This window comes from Lithobates pipiens, unplaced genomic scaffold, assembly GCF_037356315.1.
Source record: "Lithobates pipiens isolate NorthernLeopardFrog02 unplaced genomic scaffold, aLitPip1_a1.2 Scaffold_16, whole genome shotgun sequence".
Lineage (NCBI taxonomy): Eukaryota > Metazoa > Chordata > Amphibia > Anura > Ranidae > Lithobates > Lithobates pipiens.
The window spans coordinates 356,589,635-356,609,554 of record NW_027507748.1 but is presented as its reverse complement, the minus strand read 5'-3'; the positions used below and the strand labels follow the sequence as shown (position 1 = coordinate 356,609,554).

General features: G+C 41.7%; 1 protein-coding gene across 9 annotated transcripts in view; it reads right to left on the bottom strand.

The window, feature by feature from the left end:
* Nucleotides 1-7,694: 7,694 nt before the first annotated feature.
* The window catches only part of NFYC (nuclear transcription factor Y subunit gamma), a 91,793-nt gene continuing 79,567 nt past the window's right edge, over nucleotides 7,695-19,920 (bottom strand). For 8 of the 9 annotated variants that reach the window (XM_077481930.1, XM_077481937.1, XM_077481934.1 and 5 more), the window contains 5 exons: nucleotides 17,086-17,256; nucleotides 14,920-15,078; nucleotides 13,314-13,421; nucleotides 8,631-8,690; nucleotides 7,695-8,551 (listed from right to left, as the gene is read on the bottom strand). In XM_077481930.1, the coding sequence (XP_077338056.1) occupies nucleotides 8,432-8,551; nucleotides 8,631-8,690; nucleotides 13,314-13,421; nucleotides 14,920-15,078; nucleotides 17,086-17,256 (618 nt within the window). In that variant the 3' untranslated portion in view covers nucleotides 7,695-8,431. The remainder of the gene's footprint in view (nucleotides 8,552-8,630; nucleotides 8,691-13,313; nucleotides 13,422-14,919; nucleotides 15,079-17,085; nucleotides 17,257-19,920) is intronic. The other variant, XM_077481939.1, reaches the window with a different exon arrangement.

The window sequence follows — 19,920 nt, the reverse complement described above, 5'->3', positions numbered from 1 at the left end:
AAACACACCAACATTTTCAAGCATAATGCATGAAGCTGCAACTTTGGGCGTACAGGAATCTGAGGGGTGAGAAATCTTTTGCTATATACGAGTCTTCTCCATTCCAGTCTATGGTTGCCTCATCGAAGGAAGGCATATTGTAATCAGACTCTGGTAGAGACAGTGGAGATAAAGAAAAGGCCTGGTATTTTGTTGCCCTGAACACGAATACCTATATTAAAACCTACCTATATTAAAAGCCTGTTGAGAATCTCACAAGTTGATAACTTGTGAGATAGTTGCAGAAATATCTGCCTATGTCTGGTAGGAGGTTTGATACATTCCTGAAATAAAACTAGAGTAGGATGCAGAACGATGGTTAAGATCAGATCCTGCTCCGATGCAAGGGCAGTGTAGTCACTCTGCCAAATGGCCGTAGAACACTCAACCCCAGAGTGAATGCTTTCCCTTTGTTTTTGCTGTAGCTTCCCCTATATTTATGGGTGATGGGTAACTCCCTGCCGAGTAGGGTGCAGAACATAAGGCAAGTTTGTCTGGAAGGAAAACGCAGCAAACCCAGGTGCAGACCAGTCAGTCATTCTTTGTCGCAAAAAGGCAGGAGAAAGCGCTTGAATACCTTTTAAAGTCTCTAGACATAAGGGACAGTAAAGTGTGTAACCTGTGGTATGATGCAAGACTTGTCATCCACCCGAGACTAACCTCTTAGTTGCGTTTTAGTGCCAAGTTTAAAACATTTATGAAGTAAAAGACATTCAGAAATACAGAATGACCCTTTGTTACATGTCCATGACACTGGTCCCTATGAAAGATCCAGGCCTCAACCATCACGGTGGGTATACCCCTGAAGGGGTCTTCAAGGTCTGGGTTTTGTAGGGATGGACTATGACCTGGCCCTGTAGAGCACCCTGTGGTTAACTACATGCACTGCACCAAGTGTTGAGGTGAGACCCAACCAGGATCCAGTGTCTGAAGCCACATACAGGTTATCCCCATGGTGAGGGGTCTAGATAGGACTCAGGTTTTACTGAGGTTGCACGGATTCAGATGCACTGCTTCTATTGTTGTATTAGAAGGCAGTGAATTTGACTGAAGAACCAAAAAATAAAACTAGTTAAGATGAGAATTATTTCTCTGCAAGGGAGAAGAGGTCTATCACCTTACGACACTAGCACACTGAGGACTCAGAGTGGGATACAGGTATAGAAAGGTGTCCAGGGAGGCATGTCGTCAAAAGCTTTGCCAGTGTCCAATTGCCTGAGGGTAGGAGAATATAACCCAGGGGCTATAAATACTTAGCCTGCGTCCTGTACGATTACAAGATAGTTACAGTGCCTTGGAAAAGTATTCATAACCCTTGAAATTTTCCACATTTTGTCATGTTACAACCAAAAACATAACATGTATTTTATTGGGATTTTGTGACAGACCAACACAAAGTGGCAGGAAAATGGTTTTCAACATTTTTACAAAAAAGGTGTGAAAAGTGTGGTGTGCATTTGTATTCAGCCCCCTTTACTCTGTACCCCTACCTAAAATCTATTGGAACCAACCCAATTAGTAAATATAGTTAACCTGTGTGTAATTTAATGTCAGTATAAAGCTGTTCTGTGAAGCCCCAGAGGTTTGTTAGAGAACCTTAGTGAACATACAGCATCACGAAGGGCAAGGAACACACCAGACAGGTCAGGGATAAAGTTGTGGAAAAGTTTAAAGCAGGGTTAGGTTACAAAAAAATCCCAATCTTAGAACATCTCATGGAGCACTGTTCAATCCATCATTCAAAAAAATTGAAAGGGTATGGCACAACTGCAAACCTACCAAAACGTGGCCATCCACCTTAACTGACAGGCCAGGTAATGAGAGCATTAATCAGAGAAGCAGCCAAGAAACCCATTGTAACTCTTGAGGAGCTGCAGAGATCCACAACTCAGGTGAGAATCTGTCTACAGGACAACTATTAATTGAGCACTTCACAAATGAGGCTTTTATGGAAGAGTGGCAAGAAAACAGGCATTGTTGAAAGAGCCGTAAGAATTCCCGTGGAAGGTGGTGCTCTGGCCAGAGGAGAACAAAATTGAACTTTTTTGCAGAAAACAAACACTGCACATCACCCTGAATACACCACTCCCACCGTAAAACATGGTGGTGGCAGCATCATGTTGTGAGGATGCTTTTCTTCAGCAGGAACAGGGAAGATGGTCAGAGTTGATGGGAAGATGGAAGGAGCCAAATACAGGGCAATCTTAGGAGAAAACCCATTAAAGTCTGAAAAAGATGAGACTGGGGCAGATGTTCACCTTCTAGCAGGGCAACAACCCTAAACATACAGCCAGAGCTACAATGGAATGGTTTAGATCAGTGTTTACCAACTTCAGTCCTCAAGGTGCCCCAAAAGGTCATATTTTCATGCGTTCCATTATTTTCCACAGATGATTTACACAGCTTCACTGCCTTAGTAATTACCACAGCTGTTTCATCTGAAGGAAATCCTGAAAAAAAAAATGACCTGTTGGTGCACCTTGAGAAATGGAGTTGAGAATCACTGGTCTAGATAAAAGCATATTCATGTGTTTGACTGGCCCAAAGTCCAGACCTAAACCCAATTGAGAATCTGTGGCAAGACTTGAAAATTGCTGTTCATAGACGCTCTCCGTCCAATCTGACAGAGCTTGAGCCATTTTGCAAAGAATGTGCAAAAATGTCACTTTTTAAATGTGCAAAGCTGGGAGAGATATATACACAAAAAGACTTGCAGCTGTAATTGCAGTGAAAGGTGGTTCTATACAAAGTACTGACTCAGAGGGCTGAATACAAATGCATGCCACACTTTTCACAAATTTGTAAAAACCGTTGAAAACCATTTATCACTTTGCTTCCACTTCACAATTACGTACCACTCTGTGTTGGTCCATCACATAAAATTCCAATACATTTATGTTTTTGGTTGTAACATGACAAAATGTGGAAAATTTCAAGGTGTATGCATACTTTTTCAAGGCACTGTATGTTTAACCACTTGCCTACAGGGCACTTGCACTTTGAATGACAATTGCGCGATCATGCTACACTGTACCCAAACACATTTTTTATCAGTTTTTTTTTTACATAGAGTTTTCTATTGGTGGTATTTAATCACTGTTGGGTTTTTTTTTTATACAAAAAACAAAAACTTGTATGTAAATTTTCTCCTTCACTGATAGGCTGAACTGGTGGGCATTGATGAGAAGGCACTAATATGCCGCACTTATGGGCACTGATAGGCGGTACTGGTGGGCGACAATGATGGGCATTGATCAACAGTGATTGGCAGCACTGACTGGCATTGCTAATGGGCACTGATTAGCACTATATTGTAATCAGGGCACTGATGATCGGTGCCCAGATTTACATGTGTAGATGTCCCCCTGCATGGAGATGCCAAGTAGTGCCGATTACCAGCATCTCCGTGTTTACATGTGACTGGCTGTGATTGGACTCAGCCGATCACATGGTTAAAGAGCCGTGGATGCGGCTCTTTACAGAGATTGGGGTCGCGCCGTGTCCTAATATAACAAATATAGGCGCAACAACTCAGGAATCATAAATCTCCCAATACAAGTTAAAAAGATAAAATTTCCATAATGGAGCCAATTAGTCCATATAGCATATATAAACAGTCTCTATGGTGACGTTGGGTGGGGGGAGTAGGGAAGTCAGTAAAAAAATGCAAAACAGGGCTGCCGTCAGTAGGATAGAAACCAAGTTCCAAAGACTACAGAGAAAACACAAGTGGAGAGGCGCCTTTGGGTGCAGTAGTTTAAGTAAAAACGGCTTTAATTTCATAATAAAATGCACTAACATAGTAGAAATTCACAGCATGTTGTCAACTCTCTGTATACCTCCACTCCCCACTCCTTTGGCCTAATGGCACTGGAACACTTCCTAGCAAAAGGTCCATTCATCAATCCCCGTCAGGCCTCTTTCATTTTGGATGCCACTTCTGTTTGACACATAAAAATCCTTATCAAAAATAAAATAGTTATGTGCAAACACAGGGAACAGCAATGGGGGCAAATTTTGCGCCCTTGTATGCAAATTTGGTCATGGGGTTTTGGGAGAATACATATATTCTCCAAAATGACCCCTTTGCACGTTTTGGTGGCTGCATCGACGATATCATAATTTGGGATGGTCCCGTCAATGTGATTGACCTATTTGTAGACTATAGCAAAAAGAACCGATATGGCCTGTCTCACTTTTGTCACCAATCCAGACATGCTACCTTTCCTTGACCTTGAGTTGAGTCATGACAAAGTCACCTCTGCTATCATTTAAAAAAATACTGTTAAACCTACAGTGGGTAACTCGTATCTGCATCACAATAGCTGTCATCTTCCGAAATGGATTGAGAATATCCCAAAAAGGTCAGTTATATAGACTCCGACAGAACTGTACAAGGGAAAGCAATTATGTCGAGCAAAGTATTCTGCTTAAGAATCAGTTCCAGGCTAAAAACTACCCCGTGGCATCTATTGATCAAGCTTACCAATATTACTTAAAAGGAAAACCTCAGAGAATATCTCACGAACAAGATAACCATACTGTATGGTTCACCATTACCTTTTAACATTCATTATAAAAAGATGGAAAGAATTTTAGCTAGTCGTTGGAGTATCCTATTGCAGGATCCACTCCTGAAACACTTCAATCCGGGAGAAACTAATATTCCATTAGTCGGGATGTTTCAATGTCGTAAACCTTTATGCAAAATGTGTAAAATATGTTAAACACGGTCAAAAGTCTTTTACCACCAAAGGGGTTATACACATTGAAGGATTTCTACAATTATTCTTCAGACTTTGTCATTTATGACCTCACTAATATATGTAGGCCACACTATACAAGCTCTCAGCACCAGGTTTGGAGAACACAGGAGATCGATTGAAACTGGCATTGATCCACAGTGTGCCCAGACACTTTACCCAAGCTCACCAACCGTCTACTAAAGGGTTACAAGTTTGGGTAATAGAGCAAATTCCCAACTCCCTTCCAGCTGCTGAAAGTTTCAAAAAGCTGTGTGCCAGAGAAACATTCTGGATTTACTCTTTAGATGTTCATTTATCCCACCAGAGGAAAGAAGGAATTGAAATTTCCACCATTTTATAATATATTACTTTTTATATAGTCCCTTTTCTATAGTCCCTCATTGGAGTATTATGAGCTCTCCTATGTGCATATATATGTATTTGCGGATATATATTTCCAAGTGTATATATTTATGGGTATATAATGTGCATAGGTTTTTATCTACCTTTTTATTAATGTATTCATGCATATGTGTTTTGATTTTTCTGCTGTGTATTATGTCAGTTGAAATGATGAGATACCACTACCTAGCATGTCCTTTGACATACATCTACAATACATGCAGCATAAATATCTATTAAATACACATAGGAGGTCCCTTGATTTTTACATGAGAATAGTTGTTTCCAAAAAACTCATGGCTGTATTAGATCAAAAGAGTGCTTCTACTAAATACTGAGCAAAGGGTCTGAATACTTAGGACCATGTGATATTTCAGTTTTTCTTTTTTAATAAATCTGCAAAAATGTCAACAAGTCTGTTTTTCTGTCAATATGGGGTGCTGTGTGTACATTGAGGAAACAAAATTAACTTAAATGATTTTAGCAAATGGCTGCAATATAAGAGTGAAAAATTTAAGGGGTCTGAATACTTTCCGTCGTGTGTGTATATATATATTTTCTGCATAGACCATATGAATTGTATATGTTTTTATTTTATTTATCCACTTGACTCATATCTATATTTATGATCATTTATTAGATTATTTTTATCTCTATTTCTTATTTTCATTATCACCATTTTTCTTAACCGGTTCCCGACCAGCGCACGCCGATGTACGTTGGCAGAATGGCACGGGCAGGCATATTAGTGTACAGGTACGTCCAATCTTTAATGCCGCCCTGCGGCGCGCTCGCTTCCCCCACGAGTCCGGTCGCGGGTCCCGCAGACTCGATCGCCACGGGTATACCCGCGATCGTCTCACGGGGCGGCTGAATGAGGAAATGCTGTTGTAAACAGCATTTGCCCGTTCTGCCTAGCAACTAGTGACCCTGATCTCTGCTCCATGTGATTGGAGCAGAGATCAGTGTTCACTAAATTAAAGCCCAGCCCCCAACAGTTAGTAACACACCCCTAGGAACACTTAACCCCTACACTGCCACCCATTGGTCAACCCCTTCACTGCCAGTGTCATTTACACAGGAATCACTGCATTTACATAGCAGTGATTGCTGTATAAATGACAATGGTCCCAAAAATGTCCGATGTGTCCGCCATGTCGTCGCAGTCACAATAGTAGCAGTAAAAAAAATATATATTAATAAAAATGCCATAAAACTATCCCCTATTTTGTAAACGCTATAACTTTTGCACAAGCGAATCAATAATCGCTTATTGTGATTTTTTTTACCAAAAATATGTAGAATACGTATCGGCCTAAACTGAGGGAAAAAATGTTTTTTTTATATATTTTTGGGGGATATTTATTATAACAAAAAGTAAAAAATAATGCCTTTTTTTCCCCAAAATTGTCGCTCTATTTTTGTTTATAGAGCAAAAAATAAAAACTGCAGGGGTGATCAAATACCACCAAAACAAAGCTCTATTTGTGGGGAAAAAAAAAAGGACGTCAATTTTGTTTGGGAGCCACGTCGCATGACCGTGCAATTGTCAGTTAAAGCAACGCAGTGCCGAATCGCAAAAAGTGGTCTGGTCTTTGACCAGCAAAACGGTCCGGGGCTGAAGTGGTTAATATTCATCATGATTTTTTAGACATATGTGTTTAATACTAAATGTTATAGTACATTTTTTTAATATGTTCCTTTATATATGTTTAATGGTTTTATATATGCTCTTATAATGCCCAGAGCCATGTTCATTATGCCCAGAAGCTGCCTATATACTTTGTTTTCGTCTGTATAATGTTCCACCTGCGTTTTCTCCTATTTATGGTTCCTGTGTGGTATACGTATTATGCTTGTTGAGAAAGGAGTGCGACTTGTAATTCCATCCATGTGCGCATGCTTGCGTAACGTGTCCATGTTAGATGACGCCACTCTCCTGAGCCAGCCGCACTGTGCGCTTCAATCCTCATTCTGAGGCCGCCATCTGGAGCCGGCGTATCCATCAGTCAGCTACCAGCGGCAAGGACTACATGGCACAGCACCCGGAAGCATCACCTCTACATATGTATACCATGCTTGTAAACGTCTACTACTATGTGTGAGTGCATTTTATTATGAAACGAAAGCCGTTTTTACTCAAACGACTGCACACAGAGGCACCTCTCCACTCGTGTTTTTTCGCACCGCGTCCTAGCAACATGGCGAGGCCGTTCTGGGACGCCGTCATATGACAGAGTCCCAGAACAAGAGCTGCACCGCCCCCGCCTTCATTTGACAGTGGGCGGGCAGCAACTAGTTAAAAGAAAATACCATGTATTATACTTGTTGCCTCCACCTGCTTACCAAAGTTTTGCTGTGCAGCGATGACACCAAACATATTTCTCTTAGCACAGGTTTAACATGGCAAAAATTATTTTATTCTTAGATGAATAAACATCCTTAGAAGACGTAGTCTTTTTTAATAATGAAAATTATGCAATAATTGGGAAAAAATACATAACAAACTGTATCTAAAAAGAAACTTTATTGCTGTCTGTGCAGAGATTTTTTACATGCATTCAATGCAGACAAGCACAATACTTAAAAAAAAAAAAAAAAAAAAAAAAAAAAAAGAATCTTTAATCCTCTATGTTTATTAATAATGGATCACAGAGGACTGGAACAAGGGTGCTTGTGTTTGACAGTCAAAAGGGTTAATGGCCTTTTTTTGTGCCAAAAGAGGCAGGATTTAGAAGGTAAACAAAAATAAACACAAAAATAAAACAGCTAGTTTTGGGTACAGATGAAATGTAGGACATGTCCTGACACTCACCTACTTGGTAAGGTGAACACTTTAAGCCCTTGCAGAAAGGATGCCTTGATCCCACTGAATCATTGCACAAGTGTTTGGCCAGAGTCATTTTACTGAAAAACATTCCAGAGAAAGAAATTCGGCATTTGATAGTCTGTTGCCAGTTGATAATCCTACAACCATTCAGCAGCAGATGGAGATTTCAACATAGCGCTTACATACAAACCACTTCTCTGCTGGGCACACTAGTGTATACGCTTCAAAAACAAAACATCTGGACAATGCACCAGATAAAAGTTTCCATAAACATACTGTTTCAGCATGACTGGAGAACTCTAGCCCCATTAGTGCATTGTGTCTCTCCGGTGAGAGAAACACATATATATACATGTTTATGTGTGTTTGTGTGCTCCTGTGCTTCCCACTGCCCATTCCTTCCCAGGATATTTTATCAGTCTCCGGTGACCTGTGTGGCTGATCCATCAGATGTTTGACCACTTGACTGGATGAACAAAGGCTGTGTGAGGTCCTGTCCGGCTGGCATGGTAACTTGCTGGATCTGGTATAGTTGCTGGAAAGAGAACAGACATTTTATAACAAAATGTAAGAAAAAGGTTTACACTGTAGTTTTCTATGGCAAATCATCTAACCTGTCCATCAGTGAACTGACTGAACTGCTGTTGGCCTTGCTGGACATCTGCTTGTGCAATCTGAGGAAAAAAAAAAAAAAAAAAGGTCGGCATTTTACATTTCATCTTCACTGTTGCTACTTCCTGTTCAATACAGTGGCTACAGGACTAAGAGGCAGAGGAATCGCTAAGTATTTGGATGCTATAGTTTTGTTTATAGTTCACAGAAAATGTGACAGGCAGGTAAGCTTAAAGCGGGTGTTCCACGAAAAATAAGATTTTTAAAACAGCTTACCTGTAAAATCCTTTTCTTGGAGTACATCATAGGACACAGAGCCTCAAGTATTTACTTAGTGGGTTATGGGCCTACCTTCAGGTGTTGACACTGGTATAACCAATACAGGATGTTGACTCCCCTGTATAACTCCTCCTTCCAGGAGAACTCAGTTGTTGTAGCAAAACAATATACTCTCACCCCATAAAACAGAGGGGTAGGAGCTCTGTGTCCTATGATGTACTCCAAGAAAAGGATTTTACAGGTAAGCCATTTTAAAAATCCTATTTTCTTTATCGTACATCATAGGACACAAAGCCTCAAGTATTTACATAGTGCGATGTCCCATAGCAATGCTACTTGAGGGGAGGGAGACACAACCCGTATGGTAACCCCCAGACTTGAGGACTTATACGGCTGCCTGCAGCACACTGCGCCCGAAGGCGATATCCTCATTCCATCTTACATTCACTTGATAAAATTTTTCAAATGTATGTACTGAAGACCAAGTCGAGACCTTGCAGATCTGAGACATGGAGGCCTGGCGACGCACTGCCCAAGAAGCACCAACCGCTCTGGTAGAATGTGCCTTAACTTGAAAAAGGGAGAATCTTTCCCTTTAAATCATAAGTTTGAATTATAACTTGCCGAATCCACTTAACAGTGGATTTCGATGCTGCCTGTCCTTTTTTAGGACCCTCTGGCAGAAGAAATAAGACATCAGTCTTACGAATTTGAGCAGTTTTGTTTAAATAGATTTTCAGTGCTCTCACTACATCAAGACAAGGTAGTGACTTTTCTTCCCTGGAACAAGGTCTTAGGAAAAACCATGGCAGGACAATATTTTCATTCAGATGAAAGCCTGAAACCACTTTTGGCAAAAAGTCTGGATGAGCGCGTAACACCACTCTGTCCTCATGAATAATCAAATATGGCCCCTTACACGAAAAAGCAGCCAATTCTGAAAGTCTCCTTGCTGAGGATATAGCAACCGAAAATATCAGCTTCCTAGTCAGAAGGACTAAGGGAACATGCTGCAACGGTTTGAATGGCTGTTTTTGCAACACTGACAAAACTAAAATTTAAGTTCCAAGGGCTTAAGGGTGATTTAACTAGCGGATTAATCCGCAGCACTCCTTGCATGAAACCCTGGACTAAAGAATGCATAGCAAGCAGTCTTTAAAATAAAAATTTATAAGGCTGAGACTTGGCCCTTAATAGTACTCAGGGCCAACTTCATCTCTACGCTTAATTGTAGAAAGGCAAGAATTCTGCCTATGATATATCTCCGAGGGTACCAACCCTTGGATTCACACTAGGAAATATAAGCTTTCCAGACTATAATATATAGCTCCAGAAGCTGGCTTCCTAGCATTAATCAAAGTAGAGATAACTGACCTGGAAAGCCCACGTTTATTCAGAATGTGAGTCTCAATAGCCAAGCCATTCAATTTAGCATTTGTAAAGTAGGATGGAATATTGGCCCCTGAGATAGCAGGTCTGGCCTTAGTGGGAAGAGCCCTGGAACCGCCACTCCCATCTTTACGATTTCTGCGTACCATGACCTTCTGGGCCATGCTGGAGCTACCAGTATTACAGACTTTCTTTCCAGCTTGATCTTGCAAATAACTCGAGGTAGCAACTGAATCGGGGGAAAAATGCATAGATCAGTAAAAACTGATCCCACGGTGTCACCAACGCATCTGTTCCGTATGTGAGTGGGTCCGTTGTCCTGGACACAAAGTTGACTAGCTTCATGTTAAATCTGAACGCTAGAAGGTCTACGTCTGGAATCATCTTTGGCACAGCCCAAAACACTTCGGGGTGAAGAGACCAGTCCCCCGGGAATAACTGCCGGCGACTTAGTCAGCCTGCCAATTCTCTACTCCCAGAATGAAAACTGCCGATAGGCATGGGACATTCTCTTCTGCCAAAGTTAGAAGGGGTGACACCTTAGGTACCTTTACGGTAGGTCTGGAAGACAGTGCAAAGCACAAAGCAGAGGTGCACACAAAATATTTGCTTGACAACAATTCTAACAAAGACAATGTCACCAAAATAACAGTTCTTTTGCAGCTAAGTAACAATAGTTTTTCCTGTCTGGAAATGCCTGTTTACACCCTTACATGCTTTGCGCTCTGGTGTCTTAGTGTGACAGACTGCCTCTTCAGTTAAAAAAATCTTTCTGAAATGAGTGTTCGTGATATAAAGCCTCAGGTGGAACCTGATTGGCATCCTCAGCGCTTCCCCCTCAGCTATGCGGCGAGTGCTGTGTGTGTGGATGTTACATCCAATACACAGCGCCACGTGACCTTGCAGACATGCCTCTGCGTCCTCAGGCCCTGCTAGGGACCCAGATTGGCCAACACAAAGTAAGGTGAGTATTTGTAACTTGTGGACGTACTATACACCTCTACAAGGGGGGAGGGGAAGAGGGGGGTTATGTCAGCAGATTTATAGTCTTTAAAACCACAGAAGCATAGGGCGTTTCCCAATATTACTAGGTGGAAGTGCTGGGTTGTAATTAAACCATGCAGCTAAAGAAGCTGCGTCAACAACCGCCCATATAGAAGTGTATACACATCTCTGTATTATCAACTGCTGTATCTGTACCAAATCCCACAAGATTTAAGGACCCCCTCTGCCGCTGGGACCACACATGTTCCAAGACAGAGCTGCACTAAGACACATACATAGGTAGTGCAAGTTCCTCCCTATAGGAGACATTTTTAAGGCATATAAGGTATATTGAAGCAAAAAGCAAAGCTTCTTGCCTTACCTTGTCCTCGCTGCAGGATACTGCTGATTTAACAGACAGATCCAACTTTCACCCATCACGGCGGGCAGGGTAGTTTAAACCTTCAAAGACTGGGGCCCTTTTAATAGGGGTTCCACTACTTTGGGCCTTGTATAGCACCCCTCAGGACAACTTTAGGTAATGTAGCAAGACCAAAAAGAGTCCTGGTTCTTTGGGTCCAGCTCTCAATGAGAAGCTTTACAGGCAAAACCTCGTTCTTGAATCGAGGTCCAGGTACCATCCTATGGCTTCAGTGGCGAGGATGGATCGGTTGTGGAGTTTTTTTTTTTAAATCCAGCATGGATCCCTCCTGGAGCTCCACAGAGCACATCTTCACTCGTGACCACCATCTTAGACACTGGCAAAAAAACTGAGTGCTCCTGGAAGGAGGAGGGGTTATATAGGGGAGTCAACTTCCTGTATTGGTTATACCAATGTCAACACCTGAAGGTAGGTCCATAACCCACTAAGTAAATACTTGAGGCTCTGTGTCCTATGATGTACGATAAAGAAAATGATTTTTTTTTTTTTTTTAAAGTCAGCAGCTCCAAATACTGCAGCTGCTGACTTTTAAAATAAGGACATTCACCTGTTCCCAGGGTCCAGTGACGTCGGCACCCGAGGCCGAAACGTCCCTCGGATGAGGCTGCCACCGCCATCTTTGGTAAGGAAATCAGGAACTGAAGCCTTTGGGGCTTAACTTCCCGGTTCCCTATTGCACATGCGCAAGCTGCACTGCACAATCCGAATGGTCTCTGCTGTCTCTGGGACCCGTGTGTCCCCCAGCAGACAGCGGGGGGAGGCGGGAAAAGGTGTAGACTCCTGTGGGAGTCTATGCCCAGAAGTGGGTGCAAATACCTGTCTTAGACAGGTATCTGCACCCCCGAAAGGTGCCAAATGTGACACCAGAGGGGGGTGAGGATTCCGAAAAGCAGAGGTTCAAATTTTTGTGTGAACCTCCGCTTTAAAGCAGGGGTATTAAATTAAAATTTGCGGAGACAGTAACATTTTCTACCATTAGAGGCCCTAATCTCAACCCCCCCCCCCCCTCCTATTTACAACACAGCCACCCGCCTTACATCACAACCCGCCCTTTATTTTGCTTCCCTCTTAACTTCACAACCCCTCCTTCACATCAAAGCCCCCTTTATATTATAGTTCCCCCATCACATCTCATCCCCCATCACATAGCAGCCCTCCTTAACAGCACAACTAGCACCCCCCCCCCACCCTTTACATCAGTGTGCTCACCCCCTTCCCCTCTCAGCTTAGCTGATGCGTTAGTATTGTGCACCTGATGAACCTTTTTTTTGTGCATGCAAATGGTAAACCAGCCACAGATATTCTAAGACACAAATTTTCTGTGATTAAGCATTGGTTCACACTAGATGTAGTGTAAATTCACTGCGGATTCCACATATGTCTAATGCTTTGGCTATTTAGGTCTAGGACAGCCAAAGTGAATTTGGGATATATTCTCTCTGACAGAATCAGTGTTTGCCCCTGAAGTTACATAGAAATAATTTGGCGATATAATTAGCAATGATGCAATTTAATTTAGCCATCAACACCACCAGGACTGCGTGTGAAGATTAAAAAAAAATATTACTACAGTGAACATGAAATACATTACCTGCTGAGCATTGGCTGCTAAGGTCTGGAGCTGCCCCTGCACCACCTGTGTCCCAGATACAGGCTGTGCAAGACGTATGTACTGCAGCTGTCCTGTGTTAAGCTGGACCTAGAAAAAAAAAAAAAACTCAAATAAAACAATAAAAAAAAAAAAAAAAAAAAAAAGGGGGGGGGGATGTGAAATCGGGGAGAACATAAACAAACATACATTTTACACCATATTCTAGCAACTGAATTGCTAAGTGGACAGCACACAAACTACCTATACTGAATGCACTCAGATTTTTCTTTTTCACACTCTTTATTTTAACCTGGTAATCCTGCCAATAACAATTTCTGTCCTAGGGTGACGTTGCTGCTCAGTACTCTGTATTAAAGAACATGGTTAAGACTACATAACATCTCTAAAAGGACCTGTTTTTTGGGCTCCACAGAGATACCAGGGAACAATGCTAACTGATAAAGAGTTTAAAAGGCAGAGTACAGGAAGTTATCTGCTCACAAGATTTCTAACTGGATAAACTGCTTTTTTTTGGCACTTTTAAAACAGATACACACTTTCAATGATGTTAAAAGAAAAAAAAAAAAAAAAAAAAAAAAAAAAAAGAAGAAGTAGTATGGCCAAAGCTTTTTGGCCATATTTCTATTGTGGGTCATATGAGTGAACTTTTCCTCTACTGTGACTCAAACAGCCACCGTCAGCTGTTGGCACAGAGCCACTTCAAGTTCTGGAAAGATCCAAACCCTATAGTCAGGATCCACCCAGCTGCTTGACTGACAGTTGGCCCCGTCTCTCCACATGTGGATGAGAGCCGAAGCCAGCTGCACTTGCTGTCTCCAGCCTGGCACTCTAGTGACCACTGGAAGGGCAGAACAGAACAGTGACTGACCAGCACTGCTCTCTGCTCCAAGAAACCAAGAGCAGAGTGACAAGTGTTCACTCAGTTCTCAGGCTTAGTCGGCAGGGGACTACTGCAGCATCAGACCAATGCTGCAGCATGGATGTTGGTTGACCTAGTTAACACCACCCAGTTCAAACTTGGATATGAAAATCAAAGCAGCCAGGTGGAAAAACCTAGGCTGAACAGTCAATCAGATGCAGTCACTGTTTAGGTATTCTGAAAGCAGTGGCTGTAGCAAGATACAGCTTGCTCTCGTTCAGCCCCATGGCTAGCCTTACACACAAGGATTTGGTGCGTCATACCGCACAACACAGTTTTAAGTATTGGGTGGAAGGTCTTTCCCCCCACCAGAATACACGGATCATCAATCTCAGCCATTGGTTGCAAGCACTGACAATGCTGGTTTTCTCTTGAACACAGAATTGCTGTGTACACACATACAAAAAGTTGTTCAGTTGCTGCTGAACACAGCTCAATCTCTAATTGGACGATTTTCTGGGGTGACTACAGATATTCCTCAGGGATAAATTCCGGTGTGAAAAAGATGGGCATAAACATATATAATTGCACTGAAATTAAACATGAATGTTTATGCAAATGATATGCTTCAGGCAGACTGTGTGGAGGTCATGTTCTCCTATTATTCTTCCAGGTCTATGGGTATATTTAATCTGGCTCTAGGCAGCTGCCGAACATGGTACGTACTGGAATCTGCTGGATCTCTCCTGTGTTGGTGATTATTTGCTGCATAACTTGCATAGTCTGTCCTGTTGCACTCTGTCCCTGCTGTGACTGCCCTTGTGGTTGGGCCTGGAGAATCTGGACCTGCTGTCCTTCTCCAACTTGCATTGTTACTGGTGTACTCTGTACAAGAAATACAAAATTTGAAAATCAGTGACTTCAACTTGATAATTTAAATCGTTCAAATGCAGTTCAATACAATTGAAACGCGAAATTAGCATGGGAAAAAAACATTTTGTTCTATACAGGTGCTACCAAACGTCAGTATGAGGGCCACATCAGATACAGTAAAAACGCAGATTACGAGCGTTTAGCAATATGAGCTATTATTTAAAAAAAAAAATACTTACTCTTTTTGCAAGCGTAGTCTTCCCAAAAGGAGCAGGATTCAAGCCAATGGGGTGTGCAGTACCGCATTTGGCCAGAGTTGTGGGGGCACTGGAGACACTCAGAAACACTTGGTTCTCGAGTGTCTCCAGCGGCCCCCACACCTTTGGCCACATGCAGTACTGCATACAATAGGAGTGGCTGTGGAACAGATACATTTCCATGATTTCTGAAGGGGAAACTTGCTTTGATATACAGGTGCTTTGGATTACAAGCATTCTTCTGGAACTAATTATGCCCATAATTCAAGGTACCACTGTATTTTACAAATATTCATGGCCAAAAAAAAAACTTTTCTAAACGAACAAAACAAGCTTTTTTGTAATCAGTAAATGATTAACAGAAAAAAAGCCTCCATAAAAGAAAGCAAAGAAATTCCAAATAAAAAAAAAAAACGTGAGCTGCTTAGCGTGCCCCCTTCAGTTCAGATCCCTAATTGAGTCCACCTCATTCATTGGGCGAGGATGGATAAAAACTTGTAGCGCCCTGCAGTTTGAAGAATCCTGCTCTATGAAACAGTGGAGCCACCACCTACCAATAGACAATTGCCCGCACTGCAGTGTGGTATGCTGTCCAATCCAACCCAACCCATTATAGTACAGCATGGGCGGGTCTTCACTTCATCATGTCTTCCTACTTGCCCGCACCCCATGGGTCGCATATTGGCATGATCCGTCACTGCTGTGTCTACCGGACACTGTGGAACAAAGATCGTTGTACCAGACAGCTGTGCACAGCCCTGGTAGCATATGATCGCATTCTGTCAGTTGTAAACAATGGCTGTCATTCATAGCCATTTGCTTACTAGTGTGAACTCTGATCAGTCACAGTGATCACATGGTTCAGTGTCAATCACAGCAGACCCGTACCATGCGATAGTGGTGGCCAATCCCAGCTATCCCAATACAGTGCAAAAATGATTATTACAGTAATGGCCATTGTATAAGCAATCAGTTAAAAACAAAAAAATCCTGATCTCAGTAAAGTGTCACTGTACTGCTCTGGTGGCAGTATGTATATATAAAAAAAAAAAAAAAAAAAAAACACACACAACACCGGAACACACACACTGTCACCCGTCACTGTTCCTGATCACTACCACACATGCTGGGACATGCTGTAAAAAGTTAATTTCTACTAAAGTGGCAATCATAAAAATTACCAAGAAACCAGACCAGGGGTAATAGTACCTGCAACTATAGACCTATATATTTATATTTACATTATTCTACATTCTCCAGGTCCATGAGCTCTGGAAAAGCCCAGGATTAATCAGGATTGAGGGAGACCATTCATGGGGTTCCACTCCTGAAGAAATTACAAGATTCCTGCAGCTGCGGGCATCATCCTGGTATAAACCCCTAAAACCGAGGCCGCATATATTTGAACGATCGGCGCAAAGGGATTAACATTGGTCTTTGAGCATTTTCGCTCACATCTATTTCGTACACAGACAAAAAGTTCAAAAACAAAAAAAAAAAATTAGGAGTCAGAATGTTTCTAGTCCACTTAATATACACATTTTAACCAAAGGTATTCTGGGATTTGAAAAGTTGAGCCGCTTTTTGCTTAATCAATCTGAAAGTTAAATACACAGCTAGCAGAAAGTTTGGAGATTATTTTCAAGTGAACAAGAGCAAACAGCATGAGCAAATAGCACAATTAGAAACTGAAGAATATGGTCTTGTAAGCCAAGGTTAAAATAGCTGCTTTAGGAGCCATTTGTGTTTATCATTGGCTGACCTGTCCTTGTTGAGGCTGAGCAATTATAATCTGCCCAGGCTGCAGGGTAGTTGTAGAGGATGAATTCTGTTGACCAGTTTGTCCTTGTACCTGCACAGCTGCCGGTTGCTGGGCCAAGGTAAAGTAGTACTGGACGGGTTCTGCTGGTGTGACTGCCTGCCGGACTTCTTCCTAAATGAAGATGCAATGGGGAAATTGGTAAATGAAAGGCAGTAATTTAGCATCAGCATTTAATAATAAAATAAATAAATAAATAAAATAAAAAACCCGGCAGTGGTATTTTTGATATTTCTGAATGTTATATAGCATTTAATTATGTGTCCACTTAAAAATGTTACTAAACCTAGGACCATGCATTCACTACAGCTGGTCTCCCCAGATACACAGAGCATGGAAATGCAATTATTTTAGTAACTATAAAAAAGGCCAAATACCTTTTCTCATTAGCCGTATATAGCAGTCTTGTGACTTCTATGAGTGTCTGGTTAAAGCTTGCAGGAGGAGTTTTCCTTTTCCCATGATTGTCCAATGACAATGCAGGACCCCTGACCCTCTGTCTGGACAGTGCCAATGGACCTTTGATGATCACATGCACTCTCCCAAGAAACAACCCATCTCATAATTTTGTATTGGGTGGAGACTGGCATATCGCCCAGAGACACTGGAATACCCACTTCCCTGGACAGACATCTTTCTGAATTCTTAATACACTCTGCATGTGCTGGTCATCCCATCTGTACTGTTCTGCCACCATACTGTAGATATTCACACTTACATGGAATTGTATATATAGACACTGAAGTAATGCTTCTATAACAAATTGACTGCTTTCCCCCAGTCAGACACTAAGTAACTAATCAAGAGATATTTGTTAAATGCTTTTAGACACAACTTGCATGAAAAAATATGCTTCAGCAACAGCAGGCAAACTTAACATTGTACAATGTAGTTTGTACAACATTGTACAAACTACTGTTTGAAATTAAAAAGGAGAGTGAAGCAATTAATTCAGTTTTTTTTTCTTTTGCAAAAGATACTCTATTCCCAGCAACGGAAATAGCAATTTTACTTTGGGTGAGGGGGATAATGCAGAATCATCTCTGACATGCCGAGTCAACAAACATTTAGAAATATGTACGTTGAATTGTTCTGTTGAGAATGTGCATGTAGTTTTCCATGCATCTATTGCGAATAAGGCCCCATTTGCATTAGCGTGCCTCCAAAGTCACACCATTTCCAGTGCGCAACATTGATTCAATTTTACACTCAATGGACCCAAGTCACACTAAAGTAGTGTAGACACCTTTTCAAAGTCACACCAATTTGAATAGCCACTGAAAAGAATTTGTCATGCAACTGATGTCTAAAGTAACATGACAAATCGAACAAGTGTCAATGGAGCCTTAAATCTATATAAAAAATTACCACTGTATTAAATTACACCTCCCAAACTGATATTCTGCATTAAGAAAAACATTTTGTTCATTTTGAGAAGACAAGATGATCATAGCTTTCAGTTTTCACTAAGGCTCTGTTCACACGATGGCATTTGAGATTGCCACAATTCCTAACCGCCGCAAATCACAGGATGCCCCGTTGAATTTGTGGTGCAATTTTGCCACGACTGCTGCCCAACGAATCGCCATAAAATTGCACAAACAATCGCGGGACGCCTGTCACCCAAAAGAAGTTTCGGGAGACAGGTGTTGTGCGATTTTACTGCAATTAGTTGGGCGACAATATCATGCCATTGAAAATAGAGATTGCAAGGGTGTCAGGTGATTTGACATTGCAGCAATTTGGAACACCATAGTGTGAATGGAGCCTAACACTTCTGCAGAATTCATTAATGAAAGACCTGCAACACAAGGCTCCTAAATATGGGGGCTGAAACCTCAAGGCTCTAGACACAACAAAAAATTGTAAAAGGTAACAGATATTTGAAAATTTCAAAAAAGCTAGTGGGTTATTCCATGACAGTGGGCGTAAACACCCTTCTCCCAGCCACCATATATTCACAGCTGAGAGTGTAGGATGTTTACATACACTATAATCATGGACCTTTGAAGGTGGTTCCTCAGCCCCATGCACATAATGTTAGACCTTGGGTTAAAAAGTTGCTACCTTCAGGTGACTGGACACTTCTACTCCTAAGGGTACCACTATGACCCTCTACCCCATGACCTTGGTTTTCTCTATAAGAGGAAGGAGGGCTGTATCCTGTGCAATACTTCAAGATATGGAATTCACAGGCATCGTCCCCAAGCAATGAATAAGGATAGGCAACAACCCGACAAAGACAACTATGCCAACAAGCCCAACAACAAGGGTAAACAGAACCAATTTAGACTGCCGCTAAAAAAAGCTTTTCAGCCTAAAGCTACAACAGCAGAATCTTGGACATTCACCCGGTAGAGGTAGAGCTTGGAGAAGGTATGAACTGAAGACCAGGTGGCAGCCTTGCAATGCTGCCACGTTTGCAAGATGGGCTTATCCATCTGACAATACTGGATTTCAAAAGCAGGATGTTGCAAGGCCAGGACAGAGAGTCCATCTTTGATATAATCTGCAGTTTTTAATGAACTGATCGCTCTGAAAATGAGCAGAACAATCTCTTGGGGTGTTTAGGAGCAGGGCGCAAAGCGGGAAGAACTAGGGTGCAAAACTACTTTGTCAAGGAACAAAAAAAAAAAAAAAAAAAAAAAAAAAAAGTCTCTTTACAAGACAGCCGCTAGTTCAGAGACACGTCCAACATGTTAGCCATTAAGGAGGAAACGTTGCATTAAAAAGAGCATAAAAAAAATCCCTGGTGGGCTCAAATTGTAGTTTCTGTAG